The 19807-nt window shown below is 40.3% G+C and overlaps 1 protein-coding gene across 2 annotated transcripts in view; it reads left to right on the top strand.

Annotated features, from left to right (window-relative positions):
• Positions 1-13608: 13608 nt before the first annotated feature.
• Positions 13609-19807, top strand: part of USP32 (ubiquitin specific peptidase 32) — a 212936-nt gene continuing 206737 nt past the window's right edge. For both annotated transcript variants that reach the window (XM_049860791.1, XM_049860790.1), the window contains exon 1: positions 13609-13840. In XM_049860791.1, the coding sequence (XP_049716748.1) occupies positions 13783-13840 (58 nt within the window). In that variant the 5' untranslated portion in view covers positions 13609-13782. The remainder of the gene's footprint in view (positions 13841-19807) is intronic.

The raw sequence follows: 19807 nt of genomic DNA, 5'->3' as shown, positions 1-19807 counted from the left end.
TATGGATTTGCCTTCCCTGCATGCAATTCTTATGCCAAAACTACCATCCATGGACTTACAGGATGCCTTAACTACCGTCATGGTATCCTACACAGCGTATCCTCGGATCAAGGGATTCACTTCATAGCAAATGAAGTGTGGCAATGGACATGTGTTCATGGAATTCACTGGTCTTACCATGTTCCCCATCATCCTGAAGCATCCAGCTTCATAGAATGATGGAATGGAACTTCTAAAGACACAATTATGTCACCATCTAGGTGGCAACACCTTGCAGGGTTGGGGCAATGTTCTCCAGGGGGCTGTATATACCTAAAAATGACATTCAAAAACTTATACACAAATTGTTTTATGACATTATTTGCAATCCACGCAATGTGTCAGCACTTTCCCCTTTTCCATTCCAGGTTCCCTGTTTCCATTTGTCCAGGGGATACTGTGTAGTTTAAAATCAGCAAACGTGTGTGTCATGGTTGTGTCCTTTCAACATACTTATTTAATGTGTATGCTGAGCAAATAATGCAAGAAGGTGGACTACGTGAAGAAAAATGGGGCATCAGGATTGGTGGAAGACAATCTGGCTTACTGAAATCGATGAGGACTTGAAGCACTTGCTAATGAAGATCCAAGACTATACAGCCTTTGGTAAGGATTACACTTCAACATAAAGCAAACAAAAATCGGAGGCCTTACTTTACCTGATTTTAGAACCTATTTTACTGCCACAGTAGTCAAAACAGCCTGGTACTGGTACAACAACAGATACGTGGACCAATGGAATAGAATTGAGAATCCAGACATAAATCCATCCACATATGAGCGGTTGATATTTGACAAAGGACCCAAAACAGTTAAATCGGGAAAAGACAGTCTTTTTAACAAATGGTGCTGGCATAACTGGATATCCATCTGCAAAAAAATGAAACAAGAGCCATACATACCTTACTCGACGCACAAAAACTAACTCAAAATGGATCGAAGACCTGAATATAAAATCTAAAATGATAAAGATTATGGAAGAAAAAATAGGGACAATGTTAGGAGCCCTAATACATGGCATAAACAGTACAGAAAACATTATAAAGAATGTAGAAGAAAAACTAGATAACCGGGAGCTCCTAAAAATGAAACACCTACTCTCATCCAAAAACTTCACCAAAAGAGTAAAAAGACTACCTACAGACTGGGAAAAAGTTTTTAGCTATGACATTTCTGATCAGCGCCTGATCTCTAAAATCTACATGATACTGCAAAAACTCAACTGCAGAAAGACAAATAACCCAATTAAAAAATGGGCAAATGATATGAATAGACACTTCACTAAAGAAGACATTCAGGTAGCTAACAGATATATGAGGAAATGGTCGCGATCATTAGCCATTAGAGAAATGCAGATCAAACTACAATGAGATTTCATCTCACTCCAACAAGGCTGGCATTAATCCAAAAAACACAAAATAATAAATGTTGGAGAGGTTGTGGAGAGATTGGAACACTTCTACACTGCTGGTGGGAATGTCAAATGATACAACCACTTTGGAAATTGATTTGGCGCTTCCTTAAAAAGCTAGAAATAGAACTACCACACGATCCAGCAATCCCACTCCTTGGAATATATCCTAGAGAAAGAAGAGCCTTTACACGAACAGATATATGCACACCCATGTTTATTGCAGCACAGTTTACAACAGCAAAAAGATGGAAGCAACCAAGGTGCCCATCAACAGATGAATGGATAAATAAATTATGGTATATTCACACAATGGAATACTACGCATCGATAAACAACAGTGAGTAATCTGTGAAACATTTCATAACATGGAGGAACCTGGAAGGCATTATGCTGAGTAAAATTAGTCAGTTGCAAAAGGACAAATATTGTATAAGACCACTATTATAAGAACTTGAGAAATAGTTTAAACTGAGAAGAAAACATTCTTTCGTGGTTACGAGAGTGGGGAGGGAGGGAGGGTGGGAGGGGGCATTCATATATTAGATAGTAGATAAGAACTACTTTAGGTGAAGGGAAAGACAGCACACAATACAGGGAAGATCAGCACAATTGGACTAAACCAAAAGCAAAGAAGTTTCCTGAATAAACTGAATGCTTCGAAGGCCAGTGTAGCAGGGGCAGGGGTTTGGGGACCATGGTTTCAGAGAACATCTAAGTCAATTGGCATAATAAAATCTATTAAGAAAATACTCTGCATCCCACTTTGAAGAGTGGCGTCTGGGGTCTTAAACGCTAGCATGCAGCCATCTAAGATGCATCAATTGGTCTCGACCCACCTGGATCAAGGAAGAATGAAGAACACCAAGGACACAAGGCGATTGCCAGCCCAAGAGACAGAAAGGGCCACGTGAACCAGCGACTACATCATCCTGAGACCAGAAGAACTAGATGGTGCCTGGCTACAACGGATGACAGCCCTGACAGGGAACACAACAAAGAACCCATGAGGGAGCAGGAGAGCAGTGGGATGCAGACCCCAAATTTTAATAAGACCAGACTTAACGGTTTGACTGAGACTAGAAGGACCCCTGTGGTCATGGCCCCCAGACCTTCTGTTGGCCCAGGACAGGAACCATTCCTGAAGCCAACTCTTCAGACATGGATTGGACTGGACAATGGGTTGGAGAGGGATGCTGGTGAGGAGTGAGCTTCTTGGATCAGGTGGACACTTGAGACTATGTTGGCATCTCCTGCCTGGAGGGGAGATGAGAAAGTAGAGTGGGTTAGAAGCTGGTGAACTGGACACGAAAAGAGAGACTGGAGGGAGGGACCGGGCTGTCTCATTAGGGGGAGAGTACTTGAGGGTATGTAGCAAGGTGTATATAAGTTTTTATGTGAGAGACTGACTTGATTTGTAAACTTTCACTTAAAGCACAATAAAATTATTAAAAAAAAAAAAGACCAAAAATCATCACAACTGGATCCGTAAGCAACATCATGACACATGGAGAAAAGATTGAAGTTGTCTAGGATTTTATTTTACTTGGATCCACAATCAACATCCAGGGAAGCAGCAGTCATGAAATCAAAGGACATATTGCATTGCGCAAATCTGCTGCAAAGGACCTCTTTAAAGCGTTGAAAGGCAAGATATCGCTTTGAGGACTAAGGTGTTTCACTCAGGCCATAGTATTTTCAATCGCATCTTTTGAAGAAGCATGTGAAAGCTGGACAGTGAATAAGAAAGACAAAAAAGAATTGATGCATTTGAACTATGGTGTTGGCGAAGAATATCGAATATACCATAGACTACCGGAAGAACGAACAAGTCTGTCTTGGAGGAAGCACTGCTGAAGTGCTCCTTGGAAGCAGGAATGTCGAGCCTTCGTCTTACATACTATGGACATGTTATCAGGAGGGACCAATCTCTGGAAAAGGACATCACGCTTGGTTAGGTAGAGGGTCAATGCAAAAGAGGAAGACTCTGGATGAGATGAATTGACAGAGAGGCTGCAACAATGGGCTCAACCATAGCAGTGGTCGTGAGGATGGTGCAGGTCTGGGCAGTGCTTTGTTCTGTTGTACCTAGGGTCACTATGAGTTAGAACTGACTCAATGGCACCTAACAACTACATTCAAAAATTTATACATAAATTATTTCATGACCTTGGTTGCAATCCCTGCAATGTGTCAGCACTCTCCCCCTTTCCACCCCAGGTTCCCTGTTTCCATTTGCCCAGTTTTGCTGTCCCTTCCTACTTTCTCCTCTTAGCTTTTGGGCAGGTGTTGCCCATTTGGTCTCCTGTACTTGATTGGACTAAGAAGCATGTTTCTCATGTGTATTATTGTTTTATAGGCCTGTCTAATCTCTGGCTGAAAGGTGAACTTCGGGAGTGGCTTCAGTTTTGAGTTAGAAGGATGTCAGGGGACCATAGTCTCAGGGGTTCCTCCAGTCTCTGTCAGACTAGTAAGTCTGGTCTTTTTTGTGAATTTGGATTGTGTTCTATACTTTCTCCAGCTCTGTCTAGGACCCTCTATTGTGATCCCTGTCAGAGCAATTGGTGGTGGTAACCAGGGATTACCTACTACTTCTGGGTTCAGGCTTGTGGAGGCTGTGGTTCATGTGGCCCATTAGTTCTTTGGACTAATAATTTCCTTGTGTCTTTGGATTTCTTCATTCTCTTTTGCTCTGGATGGAATGGGAAGGCTACTCGAAAGCTTTTAAGATTCCAGATGCTATGCACCAAAATAGGATTTACATTTTCTTTATGAACTGTTCTGCCAGTTGACCTAGATGTCCCCCTAGAGCATGGTTCCCAGCCCTCAGCCCCAGTAACTTGGTCCCTCAAGGTATCTGGATGTGTTTAGGAAGCTTCTATGACTGTGCCCCCCTTGTGCTCTATTATATATATATATGAATATACATGCTGTAATACAAATATGTGAAAATATCCGCAGCCTTACCAATATATGTACGTGAGTATACTCCTATAGATCCTTCTTCCCTTATTCAGGATACTTACCTGCCTATATATCTGCTCGTAAGTTATTGTTTTTACTGTTGTTGTAGGGTTGTATATGCTATAGTATTTACTGTGGTTGCCTTTTTTTTTCCTTGTGTGCCTCTAAGTGTAAAGTTGTGCTAACTTCCCTTATACAGTGTATTGTCTTTCCCTTCACCAGAGTTAACACTTGTCTACTATCTAGTTAAGGAGCCCTGGTTGCACAGTGGTTAATGCTGAAGAGCTGCTAACCAAAAATTTGGTGGTTCAAAACTACCAGTGGTTCTGCAGGAGAAAGATGTGGCAGTCTGCTTCCCTAGAGATTTAGAGCCTTGGAAACCCTATGGAGTCCCTATGAGTTGGACTCGACCTGAGGGAATGGGTTTTTTGGGTACTATCTAGTGATCTCCCCTCACCACCCTCTTCCTGGACTGGATTACCCAATAAGCAGGGTACGCAAGGACCCAATTGGGCCTTCCCACCAATCTGCTGTGTACAATTTCACCTGTCCCCCTCCATGTCAAAGATGTAGTGAAACCCATGTGAAATTGCTCACCACAGATTAACACGTAAATACAATTAAGCCCATGTGTACCTTTCTCAATGCAAACTGTTGCATACCCTGTTTACTGGTTAATCTGCCCCTGGTAACCATCAAAGATTGCTTCTTTCTGTGTGTAAACCTTTTCTTGAGTTTTTATAATAGTGGTCTCATAAGATATTTCTTCTTTTGTGATTGACTTATTTTACTCAGCATAATGCCCTCCAGATTTATCCATGTTGTGAGATGCTTCGCAGATTCATCATTGTTCTTTATCCTTGAGTAGCATTCCATTGTGTGTACCATAATTTGTTTGTCCATTCATCAGTTGATGGGTACTTATGTTGTTTTTATCTTTTGCTACTGTGAATAATTCTGCAGTGAACATGGGTGTGCATACGTCTATTCGTGTGATGGCTCTTATTTCCCTAGAATATTCCTAGGAATGAGATTGCTAGATCATATGGTATTTCTATTTCTAGCTTTCTAAGGAAGCACCATGTCGTTTTCGATAGCATTGTTGTTGTTGCTCAAGTCGATTCCAAATTATAGTGACCCTATGTACAACAGAAGGAAACACTGCCTGTCCTGTGCCATCCTCACAATCATTGTTATGCTTGAGCCCACTGTTGCAGCCACTGTGTCAATCCACCTCGGTGAAGGTCTTCCTCTTTTTAGAGGACCCTATACTTAACAACTTTTTTTTTTTTGTTATACTTAACAACGCATGATGTCCTTCTCCAGGGACTGGTCCCTCCTGACAACATGTCCAAAGTACGTGAGGTACAGTCTCGCCATCTTTGCTTCTAAGGAGCATTCTGGCTGTATTTTGTCCAAGGCAGATTTGTTCATTATTTTGGTACACTTAATATTCTTTGCCAACAGTATAACTTGAAGGTGTCAGTTCTTCTTTGGTCTTCCTTATCCAATGTCCAGCTTTTGCATGCATATGAGGCAACTGAAAACACTATGGCTTGGGTCAGGCATACCTTAGTTTTCAAAGTGGCATCTTTGCTTTTTAACACTTTAAAGAGGTCTTTTACAGCAGATTTGCCTAATGTAATGCATCCTTTCTTTTTTTTTTTTAATTGTACTTCAGGTGAAATTTTACAGCTCAAGTTAATTTCTCGTACGAAAATTTATACACATACTGTTATGTGACAGTAGTTGCAATCCTTATAATGTGACAGCACCCTCCCCTTTTCCGTTCCCAGTTTCCCATGTCCATCCAGCCTTCTCCAGTCCCTTTTTGCCTTCTCATCCTGCCTCCAGACAGGAGCCACCCATTTGGTCTCCTGTATCTGCTTGAATGAAGAAGTACACTCTTCATGAGTATTATGCTTTTTAGTCCGGTCTAATTTTTGTCTGAAGAGTAGGCTTCCTGAATGATTTTAGTTCTGGGTTAACAGAGCATCCAGAGGCCATGGTTTCGGGGGTTCCTCCAGTTTCAATCAGAGCATTAAGTCTGGTTTTTTACGTTAATTAGAGTTCTGCTCCACACTTTTGTTCTCCCACTCCATCAGGGACTCTCTGTTGTGTTTTATCCTTTGATTTCTTGACTGGTGCTTCCATGGGTGTTGTGGATCCAAGTAAAATGAAATCCTTGACAACTTCAATCTTTTCTCTGTTTATCATGATGTTGCTTCTTGGTCCAGTTGTGAGGATTTTTGTTTTCTTTTATGTTGAGATGTAATCCATACTGAAGGCTGTGGTCTTTGATCTTCATCAGTGCCTCAAGTCCTCTTCACTTTCAGCAAGGATGTGTCATCTGCAAAATGCAGGTTGTTAACGATCTTCCTCCAATCCTGATGCCCCATTCTTCTTCAATATAGCCCAGCTTCTGGGATTATTTGCTCAGCACACAGATCAAATAAGTATGGTGAAAGGATACAACCCTGACACACACCTTTCCTGACTTTAAACCACTCAGCATACCCTCGTTCAGTTTGAACGACTGCCTCTTGATCTTTGTATAGGTTCCATTTTATGTTCCCAGCAGCAGTGTATGAGAGTTTCAATCTCCCCACAACCTCACCAGCATTTATTGTTTTCTGAATTTTTGATCAGTGCCATTATTGCGGGGGTGAGATGGTATTTCCTTGTGGTTTTGATTTGCATCTCTCTAATGGCTAAAGATTGAGAGCATCTTTATATTTGTTGGTCGCCTGAATGAATGTCCTGTTAGGTGAAATGTCTGTCCATTTCCTTTGCCTACTTTGTGACTTGGGTGTTTGTCTTTTTACTGTTGGGTTATTGAAGTTTTCTGCATAATTTAGAGATTAAACTTTTATTAGATATGTCATCCCCTAACATCTTGTATCTTGATCATATTACTTCCCATGAGGGATTCGAACTGGAATGAACAAGTTTGAAGTCCTGCTTCCCAGAGGCTTTTTCTTACTCATCTTTTTTATCACTAGTGTTTAGCCCAGTCCTTTGCACACAGTTTTATAAATTTTAAAATGAACTATTTGTGACATTTATACTAAAAGCTGGGGCAGTGGGAAGATGCTAAATAGGCATGAGGGAATTGTCACCTTCCTCTTTTTTATGTGAATTTCCTTCCTCTTTCCAAGAAACCGAGATTTGATTCTCTTCTCTCCCTCCCCCGGTACCAGTGATTGAACATAGTTGCCAAAAGCTTTTGATCAAATCCTATTGTACAGCTTTCAAATCCTTTTGGATGAAAATGTTGGGATTTTTAAAGATGTTAACTGTTATATCAGTACCAAGAAGCAAAAAGTTTTACCTAAACCTAGATTCACAACTCACACGCTCTTTGACTTCCTAACTCCTTTTAAGAACTCCAATGACTTACTCCAACCTCGCTTCCACTGTAAATCCCTCAGAGTTTTCAAACTATGCCACAATTACTAGCAATTAAATAACTGTATATAGGCAGGCATATTTCAGCTATAGTTCCATCTTTCCACTGGGGTAAGTGCCACAAAGAAATAAAATTTGCCTCCAACTATACTGTAAGTCAAGTGAGCATATAAACAAAGTTATACCTTAATATTAGAATAATAGTTATTGATCAAAAGTAGGCCTGGAATCAAGCAAGGGAGGATATCAGAGGAACAGACAAGCAGTTCAGTAAAAGGTGAGACCCAGAGTAGAAGCATTTTACTAATAGCAAGGTGAGAAAAATTCAGCCTGAACTAAAAATAAAAAGATTCGAGCCTGCAAAATAATTTACATTTCAAATAAGACAATAGAATTTAAGAGCTGGAAAAAGCCTGATTGAGTTTAAATCTCTCAGTTACTAGATGAAAAAATCAAAGGGGCACACTGCTAATTAGGGATGAGTTGGAGTTTCTTCAGATATCTAAGAAAGGATATTATAATGATAAGCTAGACTTCAGATGACTTGGCAAAACTATTTAGAACCTAGAGGCTGAAGTGAGACATATCCTGTCTGTTCAAAGCTGGATTCTGCATTATCCTATGGGTTTTAACTCTGATTAGCACTCAAGTAACGTACTTACTGTCAAATTTATAGTTTGTATAAATTTAGGCTGGAGAAGACGCCTAAGAGTACAATCTAGCTGCCATATAGGGAGCAACAGGAGATCAGAGGAGGACTAAAACAAAGCTACTTCATTTTTCAGGAGCAAGAAAAAGCAGCCACTGTCAGGACTGTCAGGACCCATTCCCTAACCTTTGTAAACTATTAATTTAAGAAGACAAAAATACAACTTCATTCCAGCTGGGTGGAAAAGGGTGATATGGTAATATTAGAAAGAGTAAACATTTACTTACGGGTTCAGTGAGAAGTGTCAACTGTTTGCCAAGCATGGATTGTGGTAAGACAGAAAAAGAAGACCTGTAAAGTAGGGCTAAGTTAAAGACCCTTACTTTGAATGCTTTATTTCTTCCCTAGTCTTAGTTTTAGCTTCTGTATCTTGTGAATCTGAAGCTCTTAGAAGCTCTGTTGAAATTTTATTTGCCAATTATACTCATCTTTTAAAGAATGATAAATAGAAAGGAGAAATGTCTTTAATTGCAGATTGTTGTTGATGTCTACTCAGGGCATGACCCCATGTGTGTCAGAGTAGAACCATGCTCCATGGGGCTTTCAAGGCTGTGACCAAAGAGTATGACATAGCTTTAGTCATTTTTCCAATATTTTGCCCATGTTTAAAATGAAAATGAACTTCATATCCAGAAAAGCAGGGATTCAATTCTTTGTTGGTAGAATTTATAATAGGTAAAGAGTAATGGCAAAAATCAGCTGAAATTAATATTAATGTTAGCAAGAGTGATGTGAAATTGACTTTCTTGAATATTCCTAATTAGAATGTAATCTGGCAATTTGACAGCATTTATTAAAACTTAAAAGGTGCATACTCTTGGACTCTGCAATTCCACTTTTGGAAATTCCATCTACAGATATACCCACGTATGTAAACAAGGATATATGTACTGAGATGTTTATTGCAACAGTGTTTGTAATACTGAAAAACTTGAAATGATTAGATTTAATGTTTATCAATAGGTGACTGGTTATGTGTACATCATACACAATGGAATACTATATAGCTGTTAAGAAGAATAAGACCTATATACGAAAAACAGTTTGAGATATGCTGTTGAGTAAAATAAACTGCAGGTAATTATGCATGGAAAATGTGATAAGTACAGTTACAGAAAACTGGAAGGCTACATACCGAGGTTGGCAATGGTTAGCTCTAGGGAGAGAAACTGGGTTACATTATATATACTTTTGTACTAATGGAAAATATTTTACAATGAGCACGTATTACTTTTATTAAAAAAGTTGAAAATGTTTTAAAACCCAAACCAAACCTGTTGCCATCGAGTCATTTCTGAAATATAAGTGACCACATTCTCATATAGGGTCACTGTAAGGCAACAAGATTAAGTTCATAGGGCATACTGGAAAACTGCTTCTCTTACTGTAAAGTCATACTTCATATACTGTTGGCCTCACTTTTGGCAATCAAAGTTATACATAACTCAGGTGCTGTTCCACCTCTTCTTTATTGTATTGACTTCCCCATCTCTAGCTTATCTAAGCCTCTTTGGCAGGTACTGAATGACTCCATGCTATTTCTCCGGGAGTACAAACTGAGGAAGATTGGAATTTAGGTTGCCCAACTGGAAGGAGAAATTACATAGCAATCTTCCATGTTTTAAATCTTCATATGGACAATCCATTCAAAGGCATGTAGTTATAATCAAAGCTATGGTTATGAGTTGGAATCAACTTTTTTGGTAATGCTTAAAGTCAGGTGGCTTTAAGCCACCAACTCTTCAATAGACTTCAGATTTTCTACATCATCAAATTTAAGTACTCTATCAATTTTAAGTTACAAAGGGATATTTAACATTTAGCTGCCTGATACTGTGTAATACAAACCCAAAGGCAGGTTTTAATCCCAGCTAAACATTTAAAATTCCCATCAGATATAACTGTCTGCTTCAGTGCCTTCAATAACATGCTTAATTTAACTCGAAGGAGAAATAGTATTTCTTAGTTTGCTATCTCGACCCATAATTTTTAGAAATATTTAAACCATGGTAAACTTTGACAGGGTGAAAATTTTTGTGGCCACAGGAGAAGCCAGTCCTGAAGCTAAGGCAGGAATTTCACAAGTCGCTATGTATCAGCACTGCTCTAAATTTTACATTATAAAGTTTATAATCTATTTTTTCTTGAGTATTTTATAAAAATGTACTACCTCGAGTTAAATTCCAACTCTAGTTCCAAGTGGGCACTTGCCCGACTTGAAACATGGGAGACTAGATAAAATAACTTGCTTCTAAGTGAACACATACTTAGTACATACAACAAGGCCTATCTTTTGTACAACAGTGTCACCTTTAAGTATTGATTGTTTAGGACAGAAATAATACCTAGGGTACACTGGAATTAAACTCTTGAAGGTCTTTTTCCTGATGGCTGAGCCTTTAAGATTCATTTCCCAGTAATTATAATAATCTGAAAAAAAAAATTTTTTTTTTTTTTTTTTTAACTCAGAAATCCTACTTTTAAGGTGGAAGATGACTGGGTTGTTTTGTCTGGAGACATATGTCTATAACAAACAGTTGTTGTTAAGTGCCGTCGAGTCGTTTCCGACTCATAGTGACCCTATGCACAACAGAACGAAACACTGCCCGGTCCTGCACCATGCTTACAATTGTTGTTATGCTTGAGCTCATTGTTGTAGCCACTGTATCAATCCACCTCGTTGAGAGTCTTCCTCTTTTCCATTGACCCTGTACTTTGCCAAGTGTCATGTCCCTTCTCCAGGGACTGATCCCTCCTGACAACATGTCCAAAGTATGTAAAACACAGTCTCGCCATCCTTGCTTCTAAGGAGCATTCTGATTGTACTTCTTCCAAGACAGATTTGTTCGTTCTTTTGGCAGTCCATGGTATATTCAATATCCTTCACCAGCACCACAATTCAAAGGTGTCAATTCTTCTTGGGTCTTCCTTATTCATTGTCCAGCTTTCACATGTATATGATGTGACTGAAAATACCATGGCTTGGGTCAGGTGTACCTTAGTCTTCAAGGTGACATCTTTGCTTTTCAACACTTTAAAGAGGTCCTTTACAGCAGATTTACCCAATGGAATGAATGCATCGTTTAATTTCTTGACTGCTGCTTCTATGGCTGTTGAATGTGGATCCAAGTAAAATAAAATCCTTGATAACTTCAATCTTTTCTCCATTTATCATGATTATCGCACATGCAAACAAAATTTTACTGAAGATCATTCAAAAACAGCTGCAGCAGTATATTGACAGGGAACTGCCAGAAATTCAGGCCGGTTTTAGAAGAGGACGTGGAACCAGGGATATCATTGCTGATGTCAGATGGATCCTGGCTGAAAGCAGAGAATACCAGAAGGATGTTTACCTGTGTTTCACTGACTATGCAAAGGCATTCAACTGTGTGGATCATAACAAATTATGGATAACATTGCAAAGAATGGGAATTCCAGAACACTTAATTGTGCTCATGAGGAACCTTCACATAGATCAAGAGGCAGTTGTTTGGACAGAACAAAGGGATACTGATTGGTTTAAAGTCAGGAAAGGTGTGCCTCAGGGTTGTATCCTTTCACCATACCTATTCGATCTGTATGCTGAGCAAATAATTTGAGAAACTGGACTATATGAAGAAGAACGGGGCATCAGGATCGGAGGAAGACTCACTGACAACCTGTGTTATGCACATGACACAACCTTGCTTTCTGAAAGGGGACTTAAAGGACTTATCAATGAAGATCAGAGACCACAGCCTTCAGTTATGTATTGTACCTCAACATAAAACAAAAATCCTCACAAGTGGACCAATAAGCAACATCATGATAAACGGAGAAAATAACGAACTAATGACCCAGAAATTAAAAGGCTTTGGAGTACACTCCCAAGTCATTGCCTTTTAGTAATGAAACTAATTTGAGGTCTTAAAATTAACTGCCTCACAGTGAGCTGGAAAGGGCAGAGCTGTGACTAAAGCCATGCTGCCGATCTGGTTGCTCAGGAAAGGTGAGTACTAAAACAGACAATATTACATTCTTTCTCTAGCAGAGCATATTAGAATCTGTTGGCTTTAGAATTAAAATCCTTTTACTGTCTCTGAATTACCTAACTAGAACCCTGAGTCTAATTTAATCCAAACACTTACATTCCTTAACTGTTTCCTTATCAAGAAGCTTTGTACTGTTACTTTCAGGGTGAAAACTAACGAAAGCAAAGTAGTTAAAAAACAGGGAACTTTGCTCTAAGACTTGTAACCCCCTACTTTCGGTGGGGAGCAACTCTTGGAGAGAAACAAGATAAGTTCTTCGCAGAGACTTTTCCAAAGAATCTGTCCACGGGGCAGGCTCAGAGCTGGAGACGGCCGAAGAGGTGGGCCAAAGGGTTCGATCTGCGATGTCAAAGGAAAAGCTAACAGCTGGGTGGGGAGGGATGGGGTAACACGGGAAGGACTAAACGTCATTTCAAAGTTCACTTTCCCTAAGGATCCCCCCATTAGGATTAGAAATTTTTTTCGTAACAGAAAATCCTTGAGATTCTCCTTTAATAAAAATTTGCATGGCGTTAAAAGTTGCCCGCCGGTCCGCTCTCACGAACCCCATCTCTCAGGGCCACGACCCCCTAAGCTTCCTCATCTCTTCCTACTAGGGACTCGGTCGCGTCTAGACCAACCGTTGATCGCCCCGGCCCCGCCCGTCGAGCGCCAGAACGAGTCCCCGCGCGCCCGGGAGTCACCGCCCACCCGCACCGGCGAGCGCTCCGGGGCCTCGGAGCTTCGGATTGGCCGATGTGCAGTAGGGGTGTGGGGTGGGGATGATGCGTTACGTGCGGCAATCCAGCCCCTCCCCTACGCTCCTGCGCGCGGTTAGCGTGGGGTGGGGCGGAGCGTTTGGCCCCTGGCGGCCATTACCCGGAACAATTCCCGGCCTCGGGTCAGGTGACCCTTGGCGGGGCGGGCGACAGGCGGGTGGGGGAGGGGCGAGGGCGTGAACTGGGAAGGGAAGGGAAGGGAGGGGAGGGGAGGGGAGAGAAGGGCGGAGCAGGAGGGAGGGGAAGGAGGCGGGGTGGGAGCGGGTCACGTGATTCGGCATGGAGGCGGTGGCGGCGGCCGGGAGGAGCCGCCGGGGCAGTAGCCGCACTTGTTAGTGTGGGGGTAGGAGGAGGGGACCTGGGACGCCGACGCCGTCACCCAGGGACGCCGAGGAGAAGGCGGTAGGGGGGTGGGGGCGAGATCAGGCTCCGACCCCCGGCCGAGGGGATGAGGGGAGCATGGGCGCCAAGGAGTCACGGATCGGATTTCTCAGCTACGAGGAGGCGCTGAGGAGAGGTGAGGGGGAGGGGTCTGGGCGAGCTGCCGCGGAGGCCGGCGACAGGCAGTCCAGAGGGTGGGTGACCCGGGAAGGGGAGGAGAGGTTGAGAGCGTGGGGGCGCCGGAGGCGGAAGGGAGAGAGGCCAGCGATGGGGAATATTTTGGGGGAGAGGGGTCGGGTGGGAAGCAGGGTTTGGAAATTTGGATCGTATGGAAGGGGGCGAAGCTTTCCCAGAGAGAAATGCTGTCAGGCGCTGGCAGGGCACTACCCGTGCTGTCTGGTGGCGTTGTTATCCTGGATGTGTCCGGGGAGGTCCTCTCCCCCATTTCTTGGGTGGCTCCAGCCCTTCCAGCCCTCCTCATCCTTTACTGCCATTTTCTCCATATCACTCCTTCGTAAATACCTCCAACAACATCCTAAGCTCGTACCTAACAGCCTTGATTAGAAGGGAGAGGGGAGGCAGCTGCAACGCGCTCTTCTCTTTGCCTTGTCGTTTTGAGAAGACTCTGCCTTTGCCGAGGGCCTTTGCCAGTCCCTTGGGAACTATCACTCTCCACTTCTGCCTCCCCTCAGCCTTGGAGCGACTGACTTTGATAAGAACGACCTGAAATTAAGTTGTGTTTGAGATGAGATGAGGCTGGACAGCTGGTGTTGCCACAAGACCTTGTCTTAGGTTTCATCTCAGACCTTGGCCAAAGCCTTTTAATTGCGCTTGGTTCCCAGTTCTCACTCCCGCCCCCCTATAAAATGGCATTTGGAAACCCGGCGTTCTGACATTGTGTTATAGCTCCCTTTGGAGACTGGCGTTGCTGCCAGTCCTGGCCTGCTGCTATTGGCTCTGATGCACTGTATGTTAACAGCCCCAACCCCCTACCACTTACTGTCATACCGCTGTCCGTGATCGCTAAAGCACACGCTAACTGAAAGTGTCTATTGCACAGTTTATGCACAGATGTGACTTCATATTTCATGACTGGGATTTGAGTGTGTGTTTCTGTGTGTGCTTGTATTTTCAACATTGAGTGGATTTGCTTGGTAAGAAGTGAAGACCATTAAGCAGATTAGGTGCTAGGCATTGACTGTTAACAGGTTTGTAAGTCAAGAAACCAGCCATGCTCTCGGTGATGGTTTTGGTATCTAAGAATATAAAAGTTGATTGAAAGGCAGGCATTCAAAATGAGAATTTAATAGTGAACTGTTCATATGTAGGAAAAAGAAGGATAAATTCAGTGGGCCAATACCTGAAAATCAATATGGAATTCAGATGTATTGGTTGTGGATTTACCAGAATAAAAAAAAATGCTTTTTATGTTTTTTTTTTTTCCTTGTGGAACACTACAGTAATTGTTCTTATGGACAGTCTCACTTGAAGTTTTTTTTCCTGCCTCAAGATGAGAAATATTCCAAATTCTTGATGTGTTTCCAGCCCTAGTAGTCTAGTCATTTCCGGGATGCTGTTGGAGCCTGACAGGTCTGGCCTCAATTAGGCAATGGCTTATATGGCATGAAACAGGACATCAGTCAAGCAGATTTACAGCTTTAAGGTTCAGAAGTGTTTAATTTCTTAAGTTTGAGGTTGTGAATATCAGTGATGTAGCTGACATTAAGGAATTCTAAAATTAAACCTTTATCCAACTCTAGCCTGCTTAATCTCATAAAAAACTGTAAGATCGTACCTTTGTAAATCTAAATGAAGTTTATAGTTGGTGCATTTTAAACTGATCTGACTGACAGTTTTTGTTCAGTTTCTTATGAAGTGTCTGCCTGTTGAATTTTAATGCATATGTATTTGGAGAGGTAGAAAAATATTTGTTAAAAGCTTATTTGTATTACATTTTGATTTTGTTTCTGTGGATTTCGCTGAACTCATTCTAATAGTTGGCAGATTGTCTTGAATTTTTATGTAGATAATGAAATTGTGAATTTAAAAAAACCTTATTTGTAACTATTGTTTGAGAGAATTTATATTTTATTTTCGCTGCAGAGGAAAATTAAAGCAAAAGAGGGAAGCAAGTTGATAAAATAACATTTCTAAATGTTAACCAGAAGGGTTTTTTTTTTTTGTAAATGTGGCAACTTAAACATGATACTGTTTACTCTCATAAACATCAAACTTTTATATAGAATTTCTCTCAGTAAGGATACAGAAGAAGTTTATAAAGCTTTTTGATAGAGCTAAACAGTGGTTTGAGAACTCCTAAGGGAACTTTTTGGGCTCTTGAATGATCTAAATAGATACTAAACCCTCTGTCCATATTCTCACCTGTGTGTTTACAGTGTCTAAACTGAATGGGGGAAGAGGAAAGGTAGGATTTAAGAAACACACATTAGTCCCATGTGTGTTACGTGAATCATTGAACAAGCTTGATAACCTACTGAAATACCTCCCCCCTTGGCTTTTCTTAAAATTATTGAGCACTAGATAATGCCTAGCCATAATCAGGCAGTATATATATAAAAAAAGGCAAGTATATATTATATACGAATATGGAATTGCAAGCGGTTTATCTTGTGGAGTGTGGGGCCTTGGGAATGAAGTGTTATGTTAATGACAGATAACACCTACTAGAGCTGAGTGAAAGGGCAGGATAGTGACTTATGCACATTTCAGAAGCTCCAGAAATGAGCAAAATTGGTTATACATACTGTTTTAACTACACCGTGTGTCAGTTATATAAATGTTAACATTTTTTCTGAAAGTATACCTTAAAAAAATTTTTTTTAGGGAGATATATTAGTGGTAGCTTTTATTTTTGGGTTTTATTTATCTTTCTTAAGTATTTTGAGTAGAACACAAGTAAGCCTTGCCTAGAAGGCTTTGACTCTTAGATTGCATGTGTTTTGTAAGGAGGTCTTACCTGCTGTGTTCCATGGGTACTGAGAATTTTAGCAGTATATTCTTCATCTCTTTGCTTCTCCTCCTTACTGCATTTAAGGTTGTGGCTTGTGTATTCCTAAAAATGTATTCTAAATCTTTGGAACATAGTTAGTATTCAGGAATACATTAAATGAAAAATGAGTTGCGTTTCAGAGCACTAAGGAACCTTAAAAATCTTCTTCAATGTTTTGATTCATTTTTCTTCCCCGCTCCTCCTTCCTTCCTTTCATTCTGGAAACTGAGGATTATAAGGCTTTCTTTTTTTTTTTTGGTAAGACTTGGCTGAATTAAAATTGTTCTTAGTTTTTAAATTGTGGTAATAAAATATAGTAGGTGAAGTAGAATTTGGTACTTACATTCAACTAAAAAGTCGAGTGATAAACTATACATATCAATGTGAATATGTTGTGGATTTATCTTTTTGAATGTTCGTTCATTCGGTAAATTCTTAATGCGCAATAGCTGAGCTAGGCTCTGAGAAAAGACTAAGACTCTCACTAGCCTGGATCCGTGATCTCACTGATGTGTATACACTCAAGGGCTATTCAAGACCATCCATAGAGGGTGAGAATAAAATTCTACCCATTGCTGTTGAGTGGATTCTGACTCACAGGGACCCTATAGGACAGGGTAGAACTGCCCCATAGGGTTTCCACAACTGTAATCCTTACGGAAGCAGACTGTCTCACATCTTTCTCCTGGAGAGCCACTGGTAGGTTTGAACTGCTGGCCTTTTGGTTAGCAGCGAAGCGCTTAACCAGTGCTTAGAACTTCTATTTATAGTCCTGTTTTGGGTATATTTGATAATTTTCATAATATATTAAAAATCAATATATATGTATATGATTTATAAACAATTAACACATAGTATACTATGTGCTATAGTGTATAGAAGAAGGAAGTGCTATAGGAATGCAGTGTGTCCTGTGTGTGTGTGTGTGTGTGTGTGTGTGTGTGTGTGTGTGTTTGATGACCTGGGAAGTTTTGTGGAAGAAGTGGAGTTTGAACTGGTTTTGAGAGATGGGGCAGGAGTTCAGCAGAAGGAACTATATGTACCAAGGCCTCGATGTGTGAAAGTCAAAAATGTGTTCTGAAAAGATGAGTATCTTGGAGCTTCTCTTGTACGGTGTGGGCTGGGCTGGGCTGAATGTTTAGACAGAGTGGTGGAGATTTGAAGGTAAAATGGTAGGTTGGATTCCACATGTGAAAGGTATTGATGCCAAATTCTGGTGTTTGAACTTTATCAAATGTGGTATGGGAAACCATTCATTGAAAGTTTTAAGTGGAAAAGTCACTTGATCAGGTTTCCTTTTTAGAAAGATAACTGTCACTGTGAAGGTGGAATGAAAAAGGGAGTAACTGGAGGCAAGAAGGCAGTAATCTAAGTGAAAAGTAAGAAAGAAGGCAATGGGGATAAAAGTGAATTTAGGAGGTTTTTTTATCGGAGGTAGAATTGATAAAACTTGTTGACAAAACTTGGTGTATGGAGAAAAGGAAAAATTGAGAATGAGTTTTATTTTGATCTTGGGTGACTGATAAAGAACAGATTTTGGGGACATGATAATAAATTCTGTTTTGGCTAATTGAGTTTGAGATGCATTGTTCTTCCTCCCAAGTTAAAAAAATTTTGATATTTACTGTATATTGTTACTTAGTTTGTCATTCTGATCATTATACCTTTGATTCCTAGTCTTATTGCTTGTTACTAGTTGTATATCTTTAAATGCTAGGGTATAACATAGTTGTTTTTTGTCCCACACATATGATCTCTCTCACACCTTGAATTGATAGGAATACTGTAGGTCTGTAACAACCTTTTTGGGGTATAAATGAGTATGCCTAAATCCATCTAAGTCTCTAGGCAAATCTGGAATCTGCTAAATTGTAAAGTCTTTAATAATTAAAGTCATGTAACTGTAAATATCTTATTTATATTTTCAGTGCCTAATAATTCTGTATTAGCTAATATTTACTGAATTTTTACTCTATCACAATATTTTAAGTCTTATTATATGGATTATCATTTTTAATCCTCATAACAATCTGTGAGGTTACAGAATAGGATACTGAGACTTAGAGAAGTTAACTTAAAAAACCAGCCCTACTACTTGTTAACTTTTAATGCCAGAGTATATTATATGGTTTCTTTGTACCACAGATATTATCTGTTGCACACCTTGAATTTATAGGAATCCTGTTGTTAGGTGACATCGAGTTGATTTTCTAGTCATAGGGACCCCAAGTAACAAAGTAGAACTGCCCATTAGGGTTTTCTAGGCTATAATCTTTACGGAGGCAGATTGCCTGATCTTTCTCCTGCAGAGCAGCTGGTGGGTTTGAACCACCAACTTCTGGTTAGCAGCTGAGTGCTTAACCATTGTGCCACCGTGAATCCATATAGGAATCCTATGGGTATACAATAGCTTTTTGGAGTAAAAGGTATCTAAGCTAGTCACACAGCTCATAAGTAGTAGGAACTGGCTTTTTAATCTAGGCAGTCTGACCCATACTTGTAATCACATTTTCATATGCCCCTAGCACTGTACTCATTTCATAGTATGTGCACAATAACTGTGTGAAAGAATTTAATTTCCCAGTCATTTATAGGTTGCTGTGCCTGCTAGTGGAGTAATTAAGAATGTAATAGTTGCAGATTCCAGTACTTTTCATTTTGCTTACCCACCAACTGAGATGCTCTAAAACCTTGACTCCCTAACCAAGATTTTGTTCACCAAGTTTCACAGTATTAAACCTTCATTAATATTGTACTACCTATGTTTTTTATGTTTTGATGTTAGCTGTTTTAGCATAATATATAATTCTATGACTATAAACAGAATTTCACAGTCAGGCCGTCTTCTGGGATGCACTGTTCTCCCTTATTAAAGCGTTTATTTTCCTTCCTCTGAGTTTGTTAGCATGTAGTTAAGAATTGTAGGTTTTTGTTAAACCTTTTGCAAGTATACCTAGCTGTCTCTTATTATTTATAAAGGAAAATAAGGGACAGTTTTAAATTAGTCTGCTTATATATATATAGTCACCTAAGTAATACAAAGGTGCTGTTCTTCATACTCTCCAATGTATACATTTGGAGTGTCAATGACAA

Source organism: Elephas maximus, chromosome 19, assembly GCF_024166365.1.
Source record: "Elephas maximus indicus isolate mEleMax1 chromosome 19, mEleMax1 primary haplotype, whole genome shotgun sequence".
NCBI lineage: Eukaryota > Metazoa > Chordata > Mammalia > Proboscidea > Elephantidae > Elephas > Elephas maximus.
This window is presented reverse-complemented; position numbering and strand designations above follow the sequence as displayed.